General features: G+C 39.9%; 1 protein-coding gene across 1 annotated transcript in view; it reads right to left on the reverse strand.

Annotated features, from left to right (window-relative positions):
- The window catches only part of tbxtb (T-box transcription factor Tb), a gene marked incomplete at its 3' end in the record, with an annotated part of 31,385 nt that overhangs the window by 6,129 nt on the left and 3,374 nt on the right, over nucleotides 1-21,882 (reverse strand). Inside the window, 1 exon segment of the mRNA XM_080869671.1 lies at nucleotides 14,415-14,539. Coding sequence (XP_080725797.1) covers nucleotides 14,415-14,539 — 125 coding nt within the window.

Genomic DNA, 21,882 nt, shown 5'->3' on the forward strand with positions numbered 1-21,882 from the left:
TACAAGATCATCAGTTCACCGGGGGACATAAATCCCATTGTGGTTGCATTTTGTGTAATTAAAAAAAAATTTGCCACATCAAGCATGCTGGGCTACCTGTGGTGGTGACCCACTAACTACTGTCTGACAAAAGTTTAACCTTTTTATCTGATTTAAAAAAACCCCAAAAAAACCACTGATGGACAAACATCAGTGCTGCTGAATACATTCAAATCCTGGAAAACATACTAAGCAGCGGGTTCCCATACCAACACTGTCATAATTTGCCCATCTAGTTGCAAGCACGTATGAGTTCTGTGAAAACTGCCACATGGATCGGACTTGGGCATTTAGAATTAGTAAGGACTCTTTAAAGATTAGAGCAGAAAGTGAATACAGCAAGTACAGGCTGCCTGCATGTGATATCTCATCTGTGTGTTGGAAGGATCCTGCCCATGTGGAGATCATATTGACAGGAAATTGCACTGGAACCATTAAAGGCAGGCAGATTTCTCTGTCAGCGTCGTTGTATTAGTGGAAGAATGTGTAGAAAGGACAGCAGTAATTACATGTTGTGTTCACAAGTGTCCACTTATAAAACTTGGCTCTTAAGCTCCTTGCAAGTCCCTCCCAAAGAGGAAAAGTACTGTCTTGTCAGCAGCAAAGAGGAAGAAGTGGTGAAAGATGCCTTTTATGGAATCACTGTTTTTAAATATATGTCCACAGGAAGCTAAGAAGGACGATGCTCCAGTCTTCATTTTGTGTGGTGCTGATTAAATACAGTCCCGTTCTTTCCTTTAAAGCATTCAGTTGCATTCTATTTTGGTTACTCTCTACATGCCAAAGGTGTTTTAAATTTAAAGAATAATAAAACTATGCAACTGAATTGATTAACTGAAAACTCCATTTCAGTGTGGGCGTGCCATAGTGCTTCAGTGAGGCCCTTTCTTCCAAATACGCTGACATCTAAGTGTCACCTGCAGCACGGTGAACTTTCCTGTCTGAATTGTCGTAACCAATCTCCTTTGTGAGGAATTCTCTTGTCCGATTTTCTTAGTCATCTGCTTTTTCTTCAACTCATTCAATGGATAAAATCAATTTTTTGTATGCAGACACTCATTTGCATATTGTGACTTCTCAAATTTAACAGTTATCTGGTCAATACCCAATCACTCCAGCTCTTGCAAACAACAACAGTTGCAATACATCAGTAGTAAAATCATTTTTTCTTTCTTTTTTCTTGAACCCAGTTTTACTAAATCAAATTTATAGACCAAAGCAGCTGATCACAAGCCCGCATACCCAGCCTAAAAGATTTATGTTTATAAATCAGATCATTGGATCAACACACCATGTGATCTGACTGTCACTCCTGGCATCCCTGCAGCTTTGTAGCTTTAGTTATTGTTATTAACATTACAATGTTGTTATTAGCATAACATTGCAATCACTGAAATAAATGCCAAGATCCGGGAATGCAGTAGAAAAGATAAGCAGTTAGACAATCAACGAGGGTTTATACAGACTGGGAATGCAGTCAAATCTAAACCACCACAGAGGTTAACATAACATGAGTGCACCTAAAATGTCAGCAGTAGTTTGCAATTACACACAAAGTTCTGTGAATCCTTTTTAGCAAGCAGGTCAAAGCAAAAATCGGAACACTGTGAAAAATATTTAGAAGAGACAACTGAGGCAAATATTTAACCATTTGCCATGTTTTCTCTTTTTATACAATTTTAGCTAAACTGTGCAGAGTTTTTTCCCCCACATTTTGCCATGTGGAAACCAGAGAGTACATTCTTATCACATCCAAGAGAATCAATAGTCAGTGCTGGAAGACACAAACAAAATACCAAGAAAAGAAAAAAAGAGCATTGTTTTAGTTTATATGATTTCCTTATCTACATGTAGGCCAGAGGTTAGGCTCCCCTGGAAGCTGATGAGTATTCTCGTGCATCGATACAACCAGTGTAGACAGTTAAAAAAAAGCATTGAGACATTAGAGATGCTGGTTTGTAAGGCAGCAGTCCGAGCAGCAGAGTGTACTCAGACTGCAAAATGAAGTATTTCTAAATTCAGAGCAGTGCCAGAATTCCTCTGCCTAAATTCAGAACGTCACAGACGATGTGGGGCAGACCTCTGAAATGTACAAATTTGCTGTAACTGGCCATGCAGCATTACTGCTCTGCTCATTTCTTTTTACTTCAGTAAAGAAATTCTTAAGACCAAACTTGCGATGTCTTAATAATTGACACATTAAAGAGATGAGTGCAGTGTGCCACTTTTTCCACCATCTCTTCTCCCTTTACAATTTTAGAACTTTTGACTCTTGATTTAATTTGCTAAAATTATTATTTGTTTTAACTTTATGTGTTCATTTGCAGAAGGAACCGTAATTCAGACATTTTTTTTTTGTCAAATGAACGAAAGACTTGCAAAAATGCAGCGAGTATGTTGAATCTTTCTCCAGTCTTTTGTTTATTTAAAGAGTACTTGATGGATAAAATGCAATGATGTGAATACATAATGAACATGTTCCACTGGACATTTCAACAGTCTTATAGCAGACTCTAACAGTGGAAGCTTGTTTCTGCTGCCGTGCCTCATGCTGACAAATTTAATGTGACCGTATAACACCTCCTATGCTCTCAGTAGCACACTGTGATCCAGGCCTCGCACTGCATAATTAAATTTGTAAAAAAAAGAAAAAGAAAAAAAGGTTAATATAAGACAATTTGCCCAAAAAATAAATATTGATAAGGCTTGCACCAGTTCGTCAGGGAAAAACAGATTGCACGTTCGAGGCGCTCGGAATTGGGCAGGTGGAGCAGATATGTGATGTCGAGCGCTGCAGTGGAGAGAACTGCAGAAGGCACATAAATCAAAAAAAGAAAAAATAAATTAAATGGGTGAAAAAAACGTGATGAAAGAAGTGTGCAGGGGTGGTGGGTTGAAGGAGGGGTGGGGGCTGAGGGGGGTATTTGCGTCAGAGCTGGAGCCAATGAAGTCAGAGACGGGGCAGGCTCAAGCAGGAGATGCTGTTACTGCCACTCACAGCACTCGCCTGGGCCTCATGTCCTCTACGTCACAGAGCTGGCACAAATTATGCCTGCTTCAGTGTTCGACACACACATGTGCACGCATCCGCGCTATAAAATGAAATTTATGTGTATCACACACACATATCCTGCACCGTTCAATGACATTCAGAGTAGCTACCCAGCAGGGGTGTATTTTTTTTCACTACAAAGTGTAGCTCACAGTAAAAGATTTTCCTTTGGATTCAGGCAATAGATGAAATAGAAATGCTGACAGAAGAAGATTTTATATTTTCTCATAATGCGTTTGTCTTTGCTGTTCAAGGCTGTTCAGCACTCAGCTCATATTTATATATGCAGTATACAGCTTGATAGCTGCTCCAGAATTAAAAAGGATGAATTGCTGAGACAGCAGTGAGGCAAAATATGCTATTATGATGCCATTAAATACCATATAGAAGTGTTTTACAAACTGTTTTTCAAAAATGGACACACACCTTTCCTTCCACCCTATCAGCACCCTCATCTGTGACAGTGCCACAGACACACACTCATTCATTCATGCATATCTCACTCATGCAAATCCTGCTTATTTAGATTAGCGGGCAGTGTTTCTGTTGTTGCGCCACTTCTGACCTAGATTATCACAACCATAATTCTGGAGGATAACTACGATGATGAGCATGTGGTCAGGAGTCTGTGGAGGAGGAGGGAGGAAGGGGGAAAAAATAAAAACAAACAGCGCTCATTTTCCATGCAAAATGCTTCACTGTGCAATCTTGCAATACTGCGGGCAAAACAGGTCAAATGTGGGTCTTCGGATGTGCACAGGCGGACAGATGGGATCCTATGCAAGCTATGGAAAACACACACCTGCGATTATTGCCCAGTTAGTTAAAAATATTCAATTTATTGTTTCAGCTTAATAAACTGGCACACAATTGTCTTTTTAATCATAAATGTTCAATATGAGGGAGAAAACATAATCCATTTTCCCCCCTTGCACTGTTACAGCAACCAGAACAGCAGCTGCAGCTCTGCTGGCAAAAAGCCACATCCTATAGGCAATGACGCAAGCAGGAGACATTAGCCATGACCTCATCAGCCCGCCATCATAGCACCACTCTGCTCTGTACCTCACACTCACACACAAACACAAACACATATAAGTTACTACTGGCATTACAAAAGGCAAACTCTATCCCTTAGTGTTATACAATGCTACCACTCTACTTGAACACACTTACACTAACATCTTGACATCGTAACAATGACCTGACCAAAAGGAGGCCCTTTTAAAACACACACACACACACACACACACACACACACACACACACACACACACACACACACACACACACACACACACACACACACACACACACACACACAGATCATTACTTACAGCCTGTCAGTGTGTGTTCTTGCGACAGTATACGGTGTGTGTACAGTGAGGCGCCGTCTGCTCTTTGTGTAAGCATTACACGCAGACACACCAAGGAGAAATTATGTTAAACCTAACAAGAAGCATTTACAAAATATGATGTAAAAATACTATGATTTTAATGAAACAGAGTCGGTGAAGTGTGGCTGGTTTTGTTTACTTGATATAAATTAATTCGATGTCTCAGACAACAAGAACAACAACAAAAAGCAAAGAAAACACATTAAAAAATAAAAGAAATGGAAGAATTTCAGTAGTGACTGGGTAGGTGGGTGGGGGTGAATGAGCAGTAGCTGGCTGCCTGCGTTCCTCATCACAACCCAAACAAAGTCACTATGAATCATAGGTGAGAAATATGGGTGCTGACGTAGGGGGCTGGAGATCTCGCTGCACAGCAGACATCAGAACAGGCCAAGACGGCCAAGCAGCCAGACATCAAGTCTGCCTGTTTACTGATAACACATTCATTCATGAACTAAACATGCTTATACACACACACACACACACACACACACACACACACACACACACACACACACACACACACACACACACACACACACACACACACACACACACAACGCTTGTCACTTATTCACTAAATATTATTTTACTAGTACTTGCAAGACGTCAGGAGTTTCAAATATTATTTTCAATTCTTCTTTGTTTGAAATTATTTGCTTTGACTTTTAACCTGGGTGTAATGTTACAGCAGTGATTTCACTCAATAAGACTAATTTTTTCCCCTTCTGCCAGTCCACATAAACTGTGATTCGGAAAATTCCTTTCAAAAGAAATCTGCTATTTTCAGGATTTTTTTGGTATTCATTGCCAAGTTTGCAAACAGCAGCAGAAACAAAAATAACCATACAACAACATTTTTTTAAAACCAGAATTTGTTTTGTCTTCTCCGTGGTGGATTTGTGTCATTCATCTCCATGCATCTTATCTTTATACATTAGCCCCACCTAGTGTTCGCTTATCAGAGGACACCGATAAAAGCAAGCAACAATTATTAAATTAAAGAGAGAGCAAAGCACATAACTGCAAAAAAACAACAACCCAAAAACAAAAAACCCAAACAACTTTCATTACAAAGTTGCAATGTAAAGCACTTAAGACAGTTAGGATTATTTTCTTGTGTAAATGTTTGCCGTTGCGAGCTGCAATACACATTTACACCACCAGGAGGTGTTCTTACACTAGCTGTTCTTGTTCCAAACTGTCTGCAGCGGAGTCATCAGAGTGAAGCTGTGAGCTGCTGCACAACTTTATCTTAAGAGAAGAACACAAATAGGAACCTCGGCTGCACTTCCTGTCTTACAGCACAAACAGCATCGCTAGCACAAAGCCAAGGTAGAGACACACAACCATCCTTACATCTAATCCACAAACCTCAAACAAACAAATCTATCAAGCTACTCACTTAGCATGCTAAATTAACAAAAGAAAGGGAGAAAAAGACTGAGATTCTAAGTGGCCTCGTCTGCACTTGTTTCATAAGATCAGGGTCTTTTTACTGCTGTGACTGGAGGCCATTTTGTTCTTCATGACATATTGTTATTGAAGTGGCAGCAACATCATTGCTACATCATAGATTATATATGGCAAGCACTTTCTTTAATTGCCAATGACACATTTAAAATATTATCCTCTCATCTAACATGTAAACTTCCATGAAAAAAGTCTGCTTAAAGAAAAAATGATTGGAATGAAGTTCGTGATGTGGGTTGCTTAAACTTGGGAGAAACATCTTGTGTTCATCATCTCACTATAGCACACAAATATCTATGTATTTGTTTGTTTCTTTGACTGTCATCCAAACTTGGCTCAAGGGTACATCTTATGTACCTGAAGGTTCTTATCTATATCAGACGTTGTCACATTGCCTAGCAACGACCTGGCAACAAGCTAAAATGACTCTTGTAATACCTTATAAAAACATTGTTTCATTTTTATTTTATTTTATTTAATTTAAAATCATAAAACCATAATCATTCATGATACTTTATGCCATCGGTTTACCTGCCAACCACCTAGCAATGGGCTAAAATGTGGCTAAAATTTGTAACAGCTAATGAAAAATTTAAATGGTTTTTATTTCATGGATATAACATCTCATTTATATCAACAAAAGCTGAATCATACATAATAAATCATAACTTCATCATTTTACCTGGAAACCATCTAGCAATGGGCTAAAATGTCCCATGCATATAGCATTTTATAAAAGAATCATGTCATATTAATTTAATGCCCATCAGCATGAACAGGCCAAACATGTGGACCTTTACTAGTGTATATAATGTTCTTATTTATAACAAATTGACTGATATTAGAAAAAAAAAATTTGGCCAAAATGTGCAACAAACCTGTGATTGCGAGGTGATTGCACAGGTCACTTTATGGGAGACAGCCTCTCTCCAAACAATCACACACACATTTGAACAGATAGTATTCACTCTCAGACATATTGGAGAAGGTTTGCAAATAACTGGCATCTAATTTATATGGTGTTTAATTTTACGGAGTACGAGCAAGTCTCGTTGCTTTTCTGTTTTCACTGGACTCTGAATGCTAGTAATTAAAAGGAAATGTCTGTGAATGTGTTTAAGCAACAGATTTCTACAGATTTATCACACTTAATCCCCGAATTATTAAAACAGAATACATGTAATTGCCAACTTGACCCCATTTGATTGCAAACTGATAGCAGACTGACTGCAAGTGGTTGCAAACCTGGTTCCTATCTGGGAAGTAACCAGATTCCAAGTTCATTACACACTGTTGCACTAATTTTGGTTGTGCCATAGTCTCCAGCCACTGTTTTCCCTAGTGTGACGTTACCATTAGGATTCAAGGAAAACAAAATAAAAAAAATGATTGAATACTGAGTCAGTCTCCGTTTGTTGGTAAGATACATGAATGAAAAAGACCGAGACTATTTTGTGTGTGCTAGATTTTCAAATGGACAACTGTTTGACACTTTACATCTTAATATGAAAATGTTGTGTTTATATTCCACTGCTCCCGGTAATGGTGTATGAAATTAGATATCCAGTGGAAAGAAAGGATATAGATTATCTCATATCCTTTCTTTCTTTCTTTTTTTTTTTTCTGTTTCCTCATTTGCCTTTTTTTTTCTTATTTTGACTTAATCAAAGCATGGTAGGAAAAAGAAATCACAGGATCAAAGCAACACATTCATTAACTTTTTAGCAAAGGTTTTACTGGCATCACCCTGTAACTGTAAGAGCTGTTGTTTTGTACAGATAAAGGCTTTTAACCAGTTGCGACGGTGGTTGTTGGTGGTTGGGTGGGGGGGCTGCAGAGGGCAGTTGACAGGTCTAGGCTGTACACCAAGAGGCAAGACAAAAAAATGCTTTGTGGTCCTGATATGAATTTCAGTACCCCTGTTTCTACACCTCCTCTCTTGGCCCACTGTGGCTCGCAGAGTGAACAAAAACGATCTCCATGAGAAAACACAAGCTTGAGCACTCAGAGGCGACAGTGAATGGAGCACTGACAGGAGCAGCACACACTGACCAGTGCTAGTTATGTGGTTCTGTTGTCTGCTTATTGTAATAGCAACCATTTAGTTTGAGCAAACCAAAACTTTTTTTGTGCTGAAGTACTGCGTGCATTTGTTTTAAAATCTAGATTTGCTTAAACAGTGTGTCTGCATTTGTGTATCATAGTGTACCAAACCTGCCTCAAAGCATCCAGAATGGCGAGATCTTGAGTGGGTGGGGTTCACTGTGTGTCCACCCCCTAAGTAGTGACAGATGCCAGGCACAGTTGGGGAAGGAAGCGCCAGGGTCTCCTTCCGTATTAGCCAAGGGAAATTCTCATTTGGGCACGGGACCAACGAGATTCAGAGCCAAGCCTGAAATCTGAAGATGTGATCTGCTTGCATTTATGCTAAGTCCTGCAGTACATTTGTATGTGGATGCCAAGAAGCATTGGTTTACTCATCATACCCTACTGCAGTGGATGTAAATGCATTTTTATTGTTGTGCCCAGTCTTTTGTTACTTTTAAGAGACAATATCGCTCTTGTAATAATTCACAGACTTCACTGCTTTTAATTTTTTTTTTATTGTAACTACTTTCTGAGAAATATTACTCATGAAAACTGTGCACTGTATGCTGTTTTGCGCCAAGGTGTCTTGATGAAATTTCAAGTTGTGGTTTTTCTTTCAGCGCATTTGAAAAACTGAGATGCAACACAAGCATGGCCGTACATATGAAGTGAAAATATGTGTTGTTTTTTTAACTGATACTTTTAAGGGTTGTATTTCAAAGGCGTTACGTGGCGCAAAACTCAATATGTTTCAGGCGTACAATAAATGTGATTTAAAAGGTAAACCACAGAGAGGAATTCATGTTTGTGTATGTGACAAAAACAGCTTAATGCTTATATGGTTAATAATTTTTAACTTGACAAGTAGTATGCAAAGGAAACACCACACAAATCTAGTCCTTGTGCAAAATATTTTCATTCCTACAGCCCTATTCATGCAAGCAGGAACGACTATCAGCTTGAAGGTGATGGTGTTCTTGGCCTTGAACTCACAACTTCTTTTTATGTTTTTGCCAGCATAATAGCAGCCACGCTGAGGATTGAGACACTTTAAAAGCCACCTTTTGATAGGGGGGGATGCTTGAATATTGAACTGAACGATGAACGGAAACCAGTGTTTTTAAATAACTGGGGACACAATAGATTTCAGCTCTATTTGGCCATGTAAATCATTAATATGCAAACTCTGGGTTTACTTCCCAGGCAGTAATGTCAGACTGACAGCAGTCGCACGATATCATAGACACTTTGAGGAAAGCAAACCATAACAATGGGACTGATTTTACTTAGAACTGGTTTTTGTTTGACAGTCGTCACGGACCACATGTTTACAAAGTGGGTTAAGACTCTGGGGCTGGGAGGAGCCAAAGGCGTGGTCAAAAAGTAGTTGGCTTTTAACATTATTGATAGACCATTAAGTCGGCCAGGTATCTGCTAGGTATGGATTAATTGTATATGGCTTATAACCAGCGTGGATCTCAGCCATACAAGTAACCACTTATAGAGAAGGAGCATTTACCAGAATTACCAGACACAGTTGCTAACCAGCTTTGAAATGAAAGTTGTTTGTTTGGGTCGATCAATGTCAGGCAACCTGAAGAAAGTGAGAATGATGGTGTTTTCACACATGCACTGCAGCCCTGAATTTTTTAGGTATTACCTGATGGAGGCATAAGTAAGAATAGGAATGTTAGATCAGACCTTAATTCACCTTCAGCCAACCAGCTTCCTAAAAAAAATGTCAGTGTGATGGAAAGCAGAGGTAATGTGTATAAAGCAGAGGTCACTGTCTGGTGAATTCACACTGTGTTTCCTGCCTTGTGCATGCCCTTTTTATGCAGCTTCCACGCCTAAACCAAAGGGAGTATTTCCAGTAGTGATAATGTGTTTGAAGTGAACTATCTCATGCTACATGTGGGAAAAGGGAAAATCTGGTCAATGTCCTGCCCTGATTATCGATTAGCTCAACATTCTCCAAAGTTCATGGCTTAAGTTGAACAGTAGAGGCCTTCTGGGTACATGCCCAGGAACATTATTATGACGTTAAGTCAAAATATTGAAAATTTATTAAATTAAATTACTATAAAGAAGTGCAAAATTACTCAAAGACACTTAAAACAGACCACAAGGTGAATCAGAACAACTAAAAAGGGAAAAATAATACTGATGCTAATAATGGAGATAACGAAAAAAGAGCTGAAACTTCTCTGTTTTTTGTATTCTTTTGGATTTATCAGTGGAAATGTCCCCTCTGAGTATCAAACAAAATACGTCATCTCATTTGGATCCACAATATTTAACAGCAGCTTACTCTCGTTTTCCCAGGGTATATGGCCAGGCCCATTAGCACACAAGGACTCTGCATCTACACCACACTGATAGAAGATTTAGACATGATCTGAAATAAATCGGCTCAGCATTATAGTTTACCGGCGTATAATCCATTTTCTTAAGCAACTGCTCTTTCTTTGCTTGAGTGGTTATTTCCAAGCCACCAGCCAGTCAGAGTTCACACAGACTCTGATACCAAAGTTGGCATTTCCTATATTTTCCTAAGAATTAAAGTCCCTCCTGCAAAACCTAATATCTCACAAAAACCCACCGGGGATTGATAAGAGATTATAAAAAGTAATCTGTGGACACACACATTGTTTTTAGGGATAAAGATACTGATTTAAGTGCATGGCATCATGGCCATCCCACTGCACAGCCTCTATAGCGCTAGCACGGCAGCTACAGCAGCTGTGCGTCCTCAGAGTATCAGCAGGTCTCGATGCCTTTTTTGCCTACAATAAACTATTTGTAATGATCCGTTTGAATATCTGAATGTAAAGAAATACACCAACGAATCCCTGAGGAGCTCACATAGCTGCACTCTGACAACAGTTCAACTTTCACACTCTCATTTGTGACCATCACTCCTACCTTGGTCGCTGGTTCCTGCAGGCGGATAGTCCTCAAAGTCCTGGTCATCAGGACTTTTCCGTTTCTTCGACATTTGCTGCTCACTGTTCGGGTGATTGATATATCCACCGCCGAATTGATATCTGCTGACAACGTGAGACACCTTCAACCGGCAGGGTATAATACGCATACAACAGTCTGGGGGTGGCGATAAGAGAAATGCGAATAAATCTCAGTCCCGTTCATTCAGATTCCTTCTCTATATGTGCCCTTTGCAGCGTGCTGTGTGCGCAAAGTTACCATGTGGCGGCCAGTCGAGCATCTGGAGACTCAGCGAAACAAGAGGCCCGTCAGCTCTTGATTCCCGCCGTAATCACACAAGATGCGTCTCCACGTCCGTCCGGGGTTTATTTCTCTTGACAAATGAGAAATATTTGCAGCTGGAGTGATTTGTCGATCACGTGTGTCGCGGATTACGCTTCAGACCTGCTCAGATGGAAATTACGCACTGGAGGCAACTTGTTGATCCACCTCTATATAAGAAAGAAAAAAAAGTGGTTTTCGTCATCCCGGATGCGTTAAAAAATCATTTTAGACTTTCAACATTGTGTGAGGTATTTTGCTTGAATGGTGCTCGGCGACGTCAGACTACAAGTCTAATCAGGCATCGATGACGCACAGCCGACACAACGGGAACTCTTGGGTATCTTCAAGAGTAAAGGCCAATGTAAACGGAGATTAGCTGGACGTGCTCTGCCCGATAAAGTACACCGAAGCATACGTTCCTCTGGCAACATCTGCGCTACACACTATGTTGCGAGTAGAAAACACTCTCCGGCAACATCTGTTAAGGAGGGGAGGATTCCTTTCCAGCGTAAAATTGGAGACAGTGTTTTACAGAAGTAGTGTAGGGGGAGTACAGTACCTTCTTTTTCACAATACCATCAGTCCAGCGACGAGTGGAGAACAATGTTTTTGTCTGTAATACGTCTCGCACAAAACCTCCTAATCCGTGTGCGAGACTAACATAAATCGAACAAACACGCATGATGTTGTGAAGACCAGTCTTGAACGAATAGGTTTGGTTTGACTTCAGTGTTCGGGAGCCACAGAGCAACTTGAGAATGAGCTGTGAATAAATGAGGCAGAAGAATCGTGGTATTACGCACAGTATATACAGCAGCAGCCAATGACGCCACTGGTCTGGCTTTTACAAATTGCTTGATGGTAGTTTTTCCCTCTCCGCTCGACTCGCCTAGGAATGCCAGAGAATAGTGAAATCAGCGCCCTTCTTTTGCTACAGCGACAAAGGACTGTGCGTGCTTGGAGATTTTGAGGAGATATCCAGCTGGATAGAACTGCACAGACAGTATCAGATTATCAGTGACTGCTACACATTCATTTTGCTTTTTTGGAGAGTCACAGAGGTGTGCCTGACACCAGTTGAGCAAATACTCTCCCTCCCGCTCGCCCTTCATTCTCTCATAGTTGATTTATTTATGAGCACTCCCGGGTCAGAGGATCTTATTCCATTTACTACATCTGGTTTAGATTTCAAGCGCCGCGCGCATATCGTTTCTACAAAATGTGCATACTCTGATGTCAAAGCGAGTAGTTTGGAAATCAAACATAGGTTTGTTGCTACAGTTGCATTCGTGCCAGTGACGCTGGCATTTCGTGGTATTTTCTGAAGGCAAAGACGCATCTCCCTCGCTCGCTCTCTCTCTCTCTCTCTCTCTCTCTCCCCCCCCCCCCCCCCCCCTCCCATTCCTCACTCACTGCAGCTACTGACGTCAAGACATGCTTGCGTCAATGCTCCCTGCTTTGACAGAGAGCTTTTTTTTCATTGGGATCATAATGGGATTATTAAGCTTAGAGAAATACCCTGCCTTCGTGGCTTTTTCAGATTTTTGATAGATGTTTCTATTATTATGATTATGATGATGATGATGATGATGATGATGATGATGATGATGATTCTTTTGCTTTAAATATAATTCCTTATAATAAGCAAAGGACACGGGCTATAATTGACTCTTGCAAGAAGGACTGGTTGTATATCATTCCACAGTCTGATGATTATGCCTTCCCTTTGGATTTTTTTTATTGCACTTGTAATAGTCTATAAAAGCCATGAGCACAGAACAAGAGAGAACCTACACGGATAAGTCTGTTTGTTTACACACCAATGCCAAAGACAAATATGTGTCTTTAGATGTGAATCTCTATAAAAATCAAGCAGTCACATTTTTTTTTGGTGTGTGTTACCCCCAGTTAGAGTCAATCCACCTTTGCAGTGAGGATTTATTTAACACTGATGTGTAATCACATCCAGTTTAACATCTCTGTAGTACACAGGCTGAGACCATTTCAGCTGCTCAGATAGGTTTACAGTGAGATGCTTAGAGACATGAGTCAGTTGTGTATTTGATTTAGCAGATTAGATGTCCGTTCCTTCCTGTCAGTGTGCGGTTGCGGTTCGTACAAAGGAGAGGATGTCTTGATGTCCTTATAGACTGACCTTGATCTTCTGGACTGAATGGGCTTTTGTGCCTCTTGGCTAGCCTTCTGTCGCTTCAGTCATAATGTCCTTTTCCCCCTGCAGTTTAGTGAATTTCTGCACTTTTTGTTACTTGATGGCTTAATCTTCAAACATGATAGTTTTGCATATATCAGTACAGAATTCTTTAAGTGTCTGTATTTTGCAGTTATAGAAATGTTTTGTTGAGGTGTGAGTACAAAGAGTGAATAGAAAAAAATGTGACATTGATCATAATGTAACACAATTGTAGTAATAAAAATCTCCTGTTGCAAAATGGGAAGATAATCAGGTTTGAGTTGAAAAAATACAGTCATGTGAAAAGGAAAGCTTGGCGGCACTTTCTATTACAGCTTGGTAATAAAGTAGTAACAGTGCGGTAATAAGATGCAAACGAGACAGTAATCATATATAATTGGTGAGATATTGCCATGTAATTACCAAAGTAATGCACAAGTAATGACCAAGTTCTACTTTGTATCAACAATGGTTTTAGCTGAGTAATATTACACTGGAATTTATGCAACTGGGTAATCAGAGGCCAAAACCTGGGGGTGATAATGTGGAAACTAATAAATCTCTATGAGGGAAAAAAACAGGTAATAATAGTATAGTAATATATTGGTCACAATGCCAAACTGCGGGATAACAGCTTGGTTGGCATAGTTGTAACTGCCCAGCAGGGCTTGGAAGGAGAAAGAGTGCCACCAACTCATTCAGTAGAAACTGCGTGCTAAATAGGAGGAAACCTGTGATGCTGGACAAACAAGGACCCTGAACAAGTGGGAGAATGCTGCAGGTAAAATCACTTCAGCAGAGCTCTAAAAGATGGAAGCTCTCTGCTTCAAGTTTCTGGGGAAGCTGGTATACAATCTTCTTCTGAGCACCTCCAACCTGTACAGTTGAGGCCTGGCTGTCTCACCTTTCTGTCACCAGAAGGTCACACTGGACCACATTCTCAGCAGCTGCCAAGGAGTTTGGGAGGGTGGGGGCGTTACCACTGGCACCACAAGCATCTTCTTTGGGTGTTAGCAGATACCATCTGTGCTGTCATAAACCACAGCAAGAAGCAACAGCAACTGCAAATTTTCCTGCCCTTCAGGGCCAGACTTGTTTACACCAGTATTTCAACATCTTTCTTGGGCCCACACTGCCCCAACAAAGGGTGCAGGGAAAGCTCCTGGCAATAACAAGAGACTGGCAGCTTCTGGGTGATCTTGGGAGACAGCTGAGGTTCCCAGACAGTCACCACACGTAGGCCTGATACAGGCCTGCTGTCTGAAGAGTTGAAGCAAGTCATCCTGCTGGAGTTGACTGTCCAATGGGAAGATTAGTTGGAGGAAATGCAGGAAAGAAAGAAGGTAAAACATGCAGAACTGGTTGCCGACTTTCGGCAGGTGTGCTGAGAAGGTGTGCTGCAAGCCTGTGGAGGTGGGGTGTAGGGCCTTTGCAGGTCAGTCTCTAAAGTTCTAGGGCTCGTGGGGATGTATGGACTGCAGAATAGTATCAAAAACATCCTGGAAGCTGCAGATAAGTCCTCCTGAAGGCTTTGCTGAAGAGGGCTGATACATGGAGGAGCATGCTACCTGGACAGAAGCGGGGCCTAATCACCCGTGGCTGGGTTACCAGGGAGAGGGTGTCTGATGTTAAGACTCTGTGTGCATCACTGACTATTTGTCCAGGTTACATCTCAAGAGACATTCACATTTGTGACTGCCAGAGGTCATTTTGTAGTGCTCATCCTGTTCCTCCTTTCATAAAGAAGCTGACCTTCTGGCAATGGTAAGTATTGATTTGCTATCCTGGAGGTGAGGAACTGGACTACCTGTGCAACCTCTGTAGGATCCAGGTGTTGGTTCATGCTGCAAGTAGCTCCTTGAGGTGACTGCTCTTGTGATTTGGTGCTATATAAATAAAATGGAATCGAATTGAAAATAGTGACACATGACACCTGCAAAACTCTTGAAAAAAGCAGTCAGAAAAAACAACCTCCACCATTCTTTTTAAGGGGGTTGTCTTATTGTTGCTGCTCTAGTGGGCCTGTTGTTGATTTCATTAACACCGAAGCAGCTAAAACTGATTAACAACCCCCTCTGCTACTTAACTGACCAGGTCAATATCCCAGAAATGTAACTGATTTGATGCTACACTTGGATTAAAACGTTTTCATGTAATTCTTGGTTAAACAATACTCCTTTCTTCAAGCTTACAAGATGAACTTCCTCACAGAACGATAACTGTAATAGAAAGTGCTGTCAAAATCTTCTGTTACACAATTGGAACATAATTAAATCTTAAATGAAAGTCCAGTTGGGTTTAAATATATACAGTGACAGATTTATTATTTCTTTTTCAAAACCAAGTAAACAAGACTTAAAAGACTAGCCTAACCTCAAGAGTGACATTATTAGTTAATTCTCATGATTGTTTGCAGTCCACTGTAAAATCACTACCAGTGTCTGTATTTAATAAAGATATTTATTCAGGACATAAATGCCTAAAAGGTTTGTCTTTCAAAGAGACACTGATACACAGATACATTTATACATCATACAGCCTGTGATTTTCAGGACTTAAAATGTGTGCCCGTGTGTACAACAAGGAAGTAACAACTGTGGGGATAAAGGGGAAAAAAGACACAAGTTATACTGTAAGTACAGTGGGAGAAATATTTATTTGATCCCTTGCTGAATCTGTAAGTTGGCTCACCTACAAAGAAATGAACACTTTTTAATTTTTATCTGCTTTTTTCTAAAAACATAAAAGTTACAAATTTATTTGCATGTCATTTAGTAAAACAATTCATCCCCTACAAACCAGCCAGAATTCTGGTTCACAGATTGACTGTATGTCCATGTGACACATCAGTCAACTACAGATACTCCTGATGTCCTTAGAATCAGTTTCCTCCAATTCCCACCTTTCCACCACCACGGGGCAAGACCAAAGAGCTGTCAAAGGACGTCAGGGACAAGGCAGTTGATACCACAGTCACCACTAAATAACTGAAATCTTGCCACACCCTCAAGGTCCCTCTGCTCAAGAAGGCTCATGTACAGACTAGAGATGGCACGATATCACTTTTTTATGTCCGATACCGATATCATAAATTTGAATATCTGCCAATACCGATATGAAACCAATATGAATCCGATATAGTGTTTTTGAATCAATAAAACTGTTTTTTTAAAAAAAATATTGCTGCATTTTGTATAAGTTCATACTCAAGTTTAAATAAACAACAACACTAAAGCTATTCTGTTATACCTGTATGTAAAAAATGCACTGCACCCAAAATATTTCATAGTTCAGCAACACTGATCAATCTAATAAACTTAAACCTACTCAATCCTTCCTATTCTGGTATTTTAAAGAGTACTTAGCAGAAATATTAAGCAACCCAACTAATAGGGTTGCAAACTCCCAGCAAAAAAAAAAAAAAGGGAACCACCCCCCTACCCTCCACCTCATGATGCTTTATCGACATAATCAACTTTAATTTGATGCAGTGTGAAAAAAATGCACAGAAATAAATTACTTTTCAAGAATAATTAAATAGATTCAACATCTTTCTTCAACAGAATTGCAGACTGCACAGATGGTACCTTCCCAAAGGAAAAAGTACTATAGCTTACTAGGGTATATTAGACTTAACAGTTACTATACACAGTAATGGACTTCTATATATTTTACATCAGATTAAAACTTTGGGTGTAAGATTCAGATAAGTATTTATTAAAAGCTAGACATTTTAAATGAGAATAAGAAAGAAAAGTATGTCTTTGTGCCCCCTTTTCCCTGTTCATGCCCTATGGGCCCCCTGGCTAAACTTTGCTAGATCCGCCCCTGCACAGTTACCAGCCGTCAGCTAGAAAAAGATCCTGGTGTAGAAAGTAATATTAAATACATTCTAACAACAGCTTATCAAGGTTAAACGAGCTGCTGTTGTTCAGCCGCTGGTTTCCTCTTTCTGGTGCAAAGTGGGCCAAAAACAAACAAGAGAGACGGACTCGCGACAGAAAAGCCGATCAGCTGATCATTAAGCAGTTTCATGATTGAAGTAGCAACAGGAGAGGGAGGGAGAGAGAAGAGCCAGTTGCTCCATATATTGGTTGTTAAGTTTAATGTGGGAATGCTTTACAAACATTCAGAGATGAACTTACACATTTGCTTTACTTCTCTCTGGGATAACTTCATCAGAGATGAAATGCTGGTTTGGTAGCGAGGCTACAAATACACACAGCCACTCTATCACGTGATGCACACTGCTCCGATGTGCTAAGGTTATGAGCTGAGTTATGCCATGTCGCAAGTTTTGTGAGGAGCTTTTTTTTTGATATCTAATGGATCGATTACATTTTTTATTTCTGGCAGATATCCGATCCAGTAATTTACGTCAGTATCGGACCGATACCGATACGTAATATCGGATCGGTCCATCTCTAGTACAGACTCATCTTAAGTTTGGCAGTAAAAATCTAAATGCTTCAGAGAAGGCTTGGGAGAAAGTGCTGTGGTCAGATGAAACCAAAATCGAGCTCTTTGGCATCAAGTAGACCTGCTGTGTTTGGAGGAAGAGAAATACTGAGCATGACCCAAAGGACATCATCCCCACACCCAAGCACAGAGGTGGATACATTATGCTTTGGGGCTGTGTACCGGGCGAGTTCACCACTTTGCCTTCAACCAAGAAACCGGAAGGATTTAGAAAGTTTCGTTCTCAGTCATATTTTGCTCGGAGATCCAATACTCATGTCACTCAGTAACATGCAAATCCGTTCATAACTTTTATGTGATGTGCTTTTCCTGGATTTTTGGTTGATATTCTGTCTCTCTCTATTAAAATGAAACTGCCATAAACATGAGAGACTGCTCATCTCTATGTAAGCGAGCAAACGTACAAATTCAGCACGGGATCAAATAATTATTTCTGCCACTAAAAAATGAGTACCTTATGAGTATTTTATTTACATACAAGTTTATTTGCAATCAGCACTTTGAGGCAGTGACACAAATTAAACCACTGAAGTTCACTCCATCTAGGTCACGTGATCTGGCGCTTCAGAACATTTACTGGTAGCATGTCAGATGAGAAGGTGTTTTTTTTCTGTTCTGGACATTTTTAGTTGTTTTTCCAGGTCTGCCTGTAGATTAACACTGTGCTCCTTTCTGATGGGGGGTTGTTTGCAAACCCAAAGAGATTCTTGCAGAAGCCTGTTCTAGTCCACTTCTAGACTCCTGTAACTTCTGCCTCTGTAAGCTGGCTCCTCACTCCTCAGAAGCTTGCTCCAGATGTCTGCATCAGGTCTGCCTCTCCTCTCCTCCTCTCTGAGTTTCCTCTGTTCTTTGTTGAGTTCTCTCACTATATGATTGGTTTCCTTCTGCCTCCTGTATCTACTGGGGTCATTGACATAGTTTACTTTCTGCTTCTTCAAAACTTTTTGCTGCAGAGCAGTAGATTAATTCCTGCAGTCTCTTCAACTTTATCATGGTGGTGCCTCTGAGTGTTTCTTAGATTTTGTGGAAGTAAAAACACCGACCTCCTCCCACAATGTGATTTGTGGGATTTTGGGTACTTGATTGTCACCCAGAGGCTGGGTTTGGCCTTCTGTGCTGCAAACTGTGGGTTTTTATCTTGGTACCGAAATGACTTAATCTGCCTCATAAAGGGTGTTATTGCACAGTCGCCTCTGCCTCCAAGAAGGGCCTTCTTCAAGTATGCTTTTCAAGCCTGTAGTAAGAGCATATACAGAATATACAGCAAATGTAACAGCAATGGCTTCATTGTTAGGAAAACTGACTCTGCGAACAATATAAATAGAAGAGAAATAAAAAATGACCTCACATCATGGAAAGAAGACATTTGGAAACATTCACTTCTCTGAAAAGTGAAGTCATTGAGGAAGTGCCTTAAACAAACATTGTTTTTAATGACCAGCAGGGGGCAAGTCCTCTGGTTGTAGACGTAAGTATGATTGGTCTGAATTCTATTAGAAGATGATCCCACTTTAAACTCTGTGTAAGAATATTTTTTATAATGAGTTTATGGTCTCAGTGGTTAGTTTGGAATCTCATTTAATCCAGATGTTGTTAATGTTGGAAACCCATTTGGTGTAAAACAGCTGAAAAAATAGGGTATGATTTAGAGTGGGTACTTCCTTATATGATACCACACTGTTTTCACTTTGACCAAAAAGAAGTTGAACTTACATAAAACGCGAGAGGAGCCGCTGTTCTTGCACACGACTATAGAGACACCAGAATTATTAAAGCTTCCCATGTGATATCACATATCACAGATCCACATTAGATCTGGTGACCCAGATCTAATGTGGCATATGACCAGCGGATACGGTGCTGGTGTGAACAAAGACTGAGTTGATATCCAGTCTGAAGGAAAAAGGCAAAATAAGAAATAAAAAAATAAAAATGAAAAATTAGAACTTCAGAAGAAACCAAATATTGTTGTGAAATTATTTCATTTAAAAACTACAGAAAAAAATACCTTTTTATTAAGTTGCAATTCCGCAGCGTTTCAGGTCAATAACACGGGACAAAAACAAAAACAACACTGTTGTATGTCCTGAGGTTATTTACATGTCATGCCTGCACTGACACGACTTAATATTTTCTAACTTAATTAACAAGAAACACGCCTGGGCGTGCACTCTGACGGCAGGGTGCTAAAAAGCTTTTTGCATAATAACGGGGAGCCGAACAGGCTATAGTTTGTGCATTTAATGAGAATATTATTTAAATACCAAACCAAAAAGATTCAAAACTACAATACTACTTTGAAAATCTTTCAGCATATAGAAAACATCAAGGTTTAAGAAGTGAAACTGAGCAGGGTGTAAGTTATTCTTTTCATAATGACAACCCACACAATGTTCCAGACACAGTCCAAGAAAACGTCCCAGAGAGATATAAAAGGAAACGGGGTGTGAGCACAAAAGCTGTGTGGTTCTCTGAGATTTGTCACCCTGACGTTCACACTCAAGCACTTCAGCCTCCAGTGGTTTAGCTTGCCTTCCTCAAATCTACGTACAGTCATGTGAAAAGGAAAGTTTTCAAGGATCCTACAGGTCTATGAAAAACTAAGCACACCCTTACTGCTTCCATAGGAATTAAAGCCCTGCTGATTATATGTACTTTAATTGATCATCAGGAAGCGTGACCACCTCTATAAAAGCAGAAGTTTTGGCAGTTTGTCCCAGCAAATCCCAGCAAATTCACCCAAAGGTCAGACTAGGCGACAGCTGCGTCCCGGACTCTACGGGCCCCAGTTCACATGTCAAATGTTACGTTTTACAACAGTACAATTAGAAAAAGACTGAACCAGTATGACTTGTTTGGAAGGGTTGACAGGAGTAAACATCTCTATCTAAAGGTTTGCAAAGTTGCAGCTGAACAAACCACAAATCTTCTGCAACAATGTCCTTGGATGGACACGGCGGCAGTGTAGGGTTAATAATTTGTGCTTGTTGGTCATAAAGAAGAGTGAGCTATAATTCCTCCACAATGATGCGAGAGACTGACAAATTCACCCAGAACTTGACCCTACTTCAAGTTGTTGCTAAAGGTGCTTCTGCTAGCTATTGAAGCATGAGGTGGACTTATATTTTTTTACAGGACTGCAGAGAGTCCTGTGAAAACTTTTTCAAAGTGCAGACACAATTATGTGTAAAATTATTCTTCTTTGCTCATTGGAACAAGAAGCAGAAAGACATACTGCACATGCTGAAGTCAGTGTGAATAGTGTACACAAGTAAATAAAGTTAAATGATTTAAAATAAAATAGCTCAATCCTAATGAAATGTTTCAGCTTAAAAAAAATCAGTAAACCTTTTGTCCCTTATTTTTATTGTTGAATCAATATGACTAAATGATTAAAACCACACAGACAATGAAAGGACAATGGGAGAATGTAAAAGAGACGATATGAGAAACATGATCTTTAATGTCAGATTGCAGAATATTGACAATGGATTCCACTTTTCATTTAAAAACCTTGAAAAACCCTCATTTAGCTATTTACAGTTTGCTGGATTCCTTTCTCATTTACACTATAAACAATGTATTAGCGATTTAACATTTTTCAACTGTACATCTTTGTTGCTTACTGCAGTGAATGTTATGCAAGTTATGCTTAATGTAAGCAGATTAACATTTTAAAATTCCTGCTTTTTTGAATAAATACTTTGAATGAATTCAAGCAAAAGTAAACCAAAAGAAAATCCCCCCCAGCTATTTCAGTAGTCCTCTGAAGGCTGAATTTAAGCCTTTGCTGCTTTTCATTAGCACCAGTTTAAATGTCTTAGAAACTGACCGAACATTATCAGTGATGTTTAAAGGACCAAATTGTGTTTTTGAGAACTAATTTCACCTTT

Source organism: Rhamphochromis sp. 'chilingali' (genome assembly GCF_963969265.1).
Source record: "Rhamphochromis sp. 'chilingali' genome assembly, chromosome: 20".
Taxonomy (NCBI): Eukaryota; Metazoa; Chordata; class Actinopteri; order Cichliformes; family Cichlidae; genus Rhamphochromis; species Rhamphochromis sp. 'chilingali'.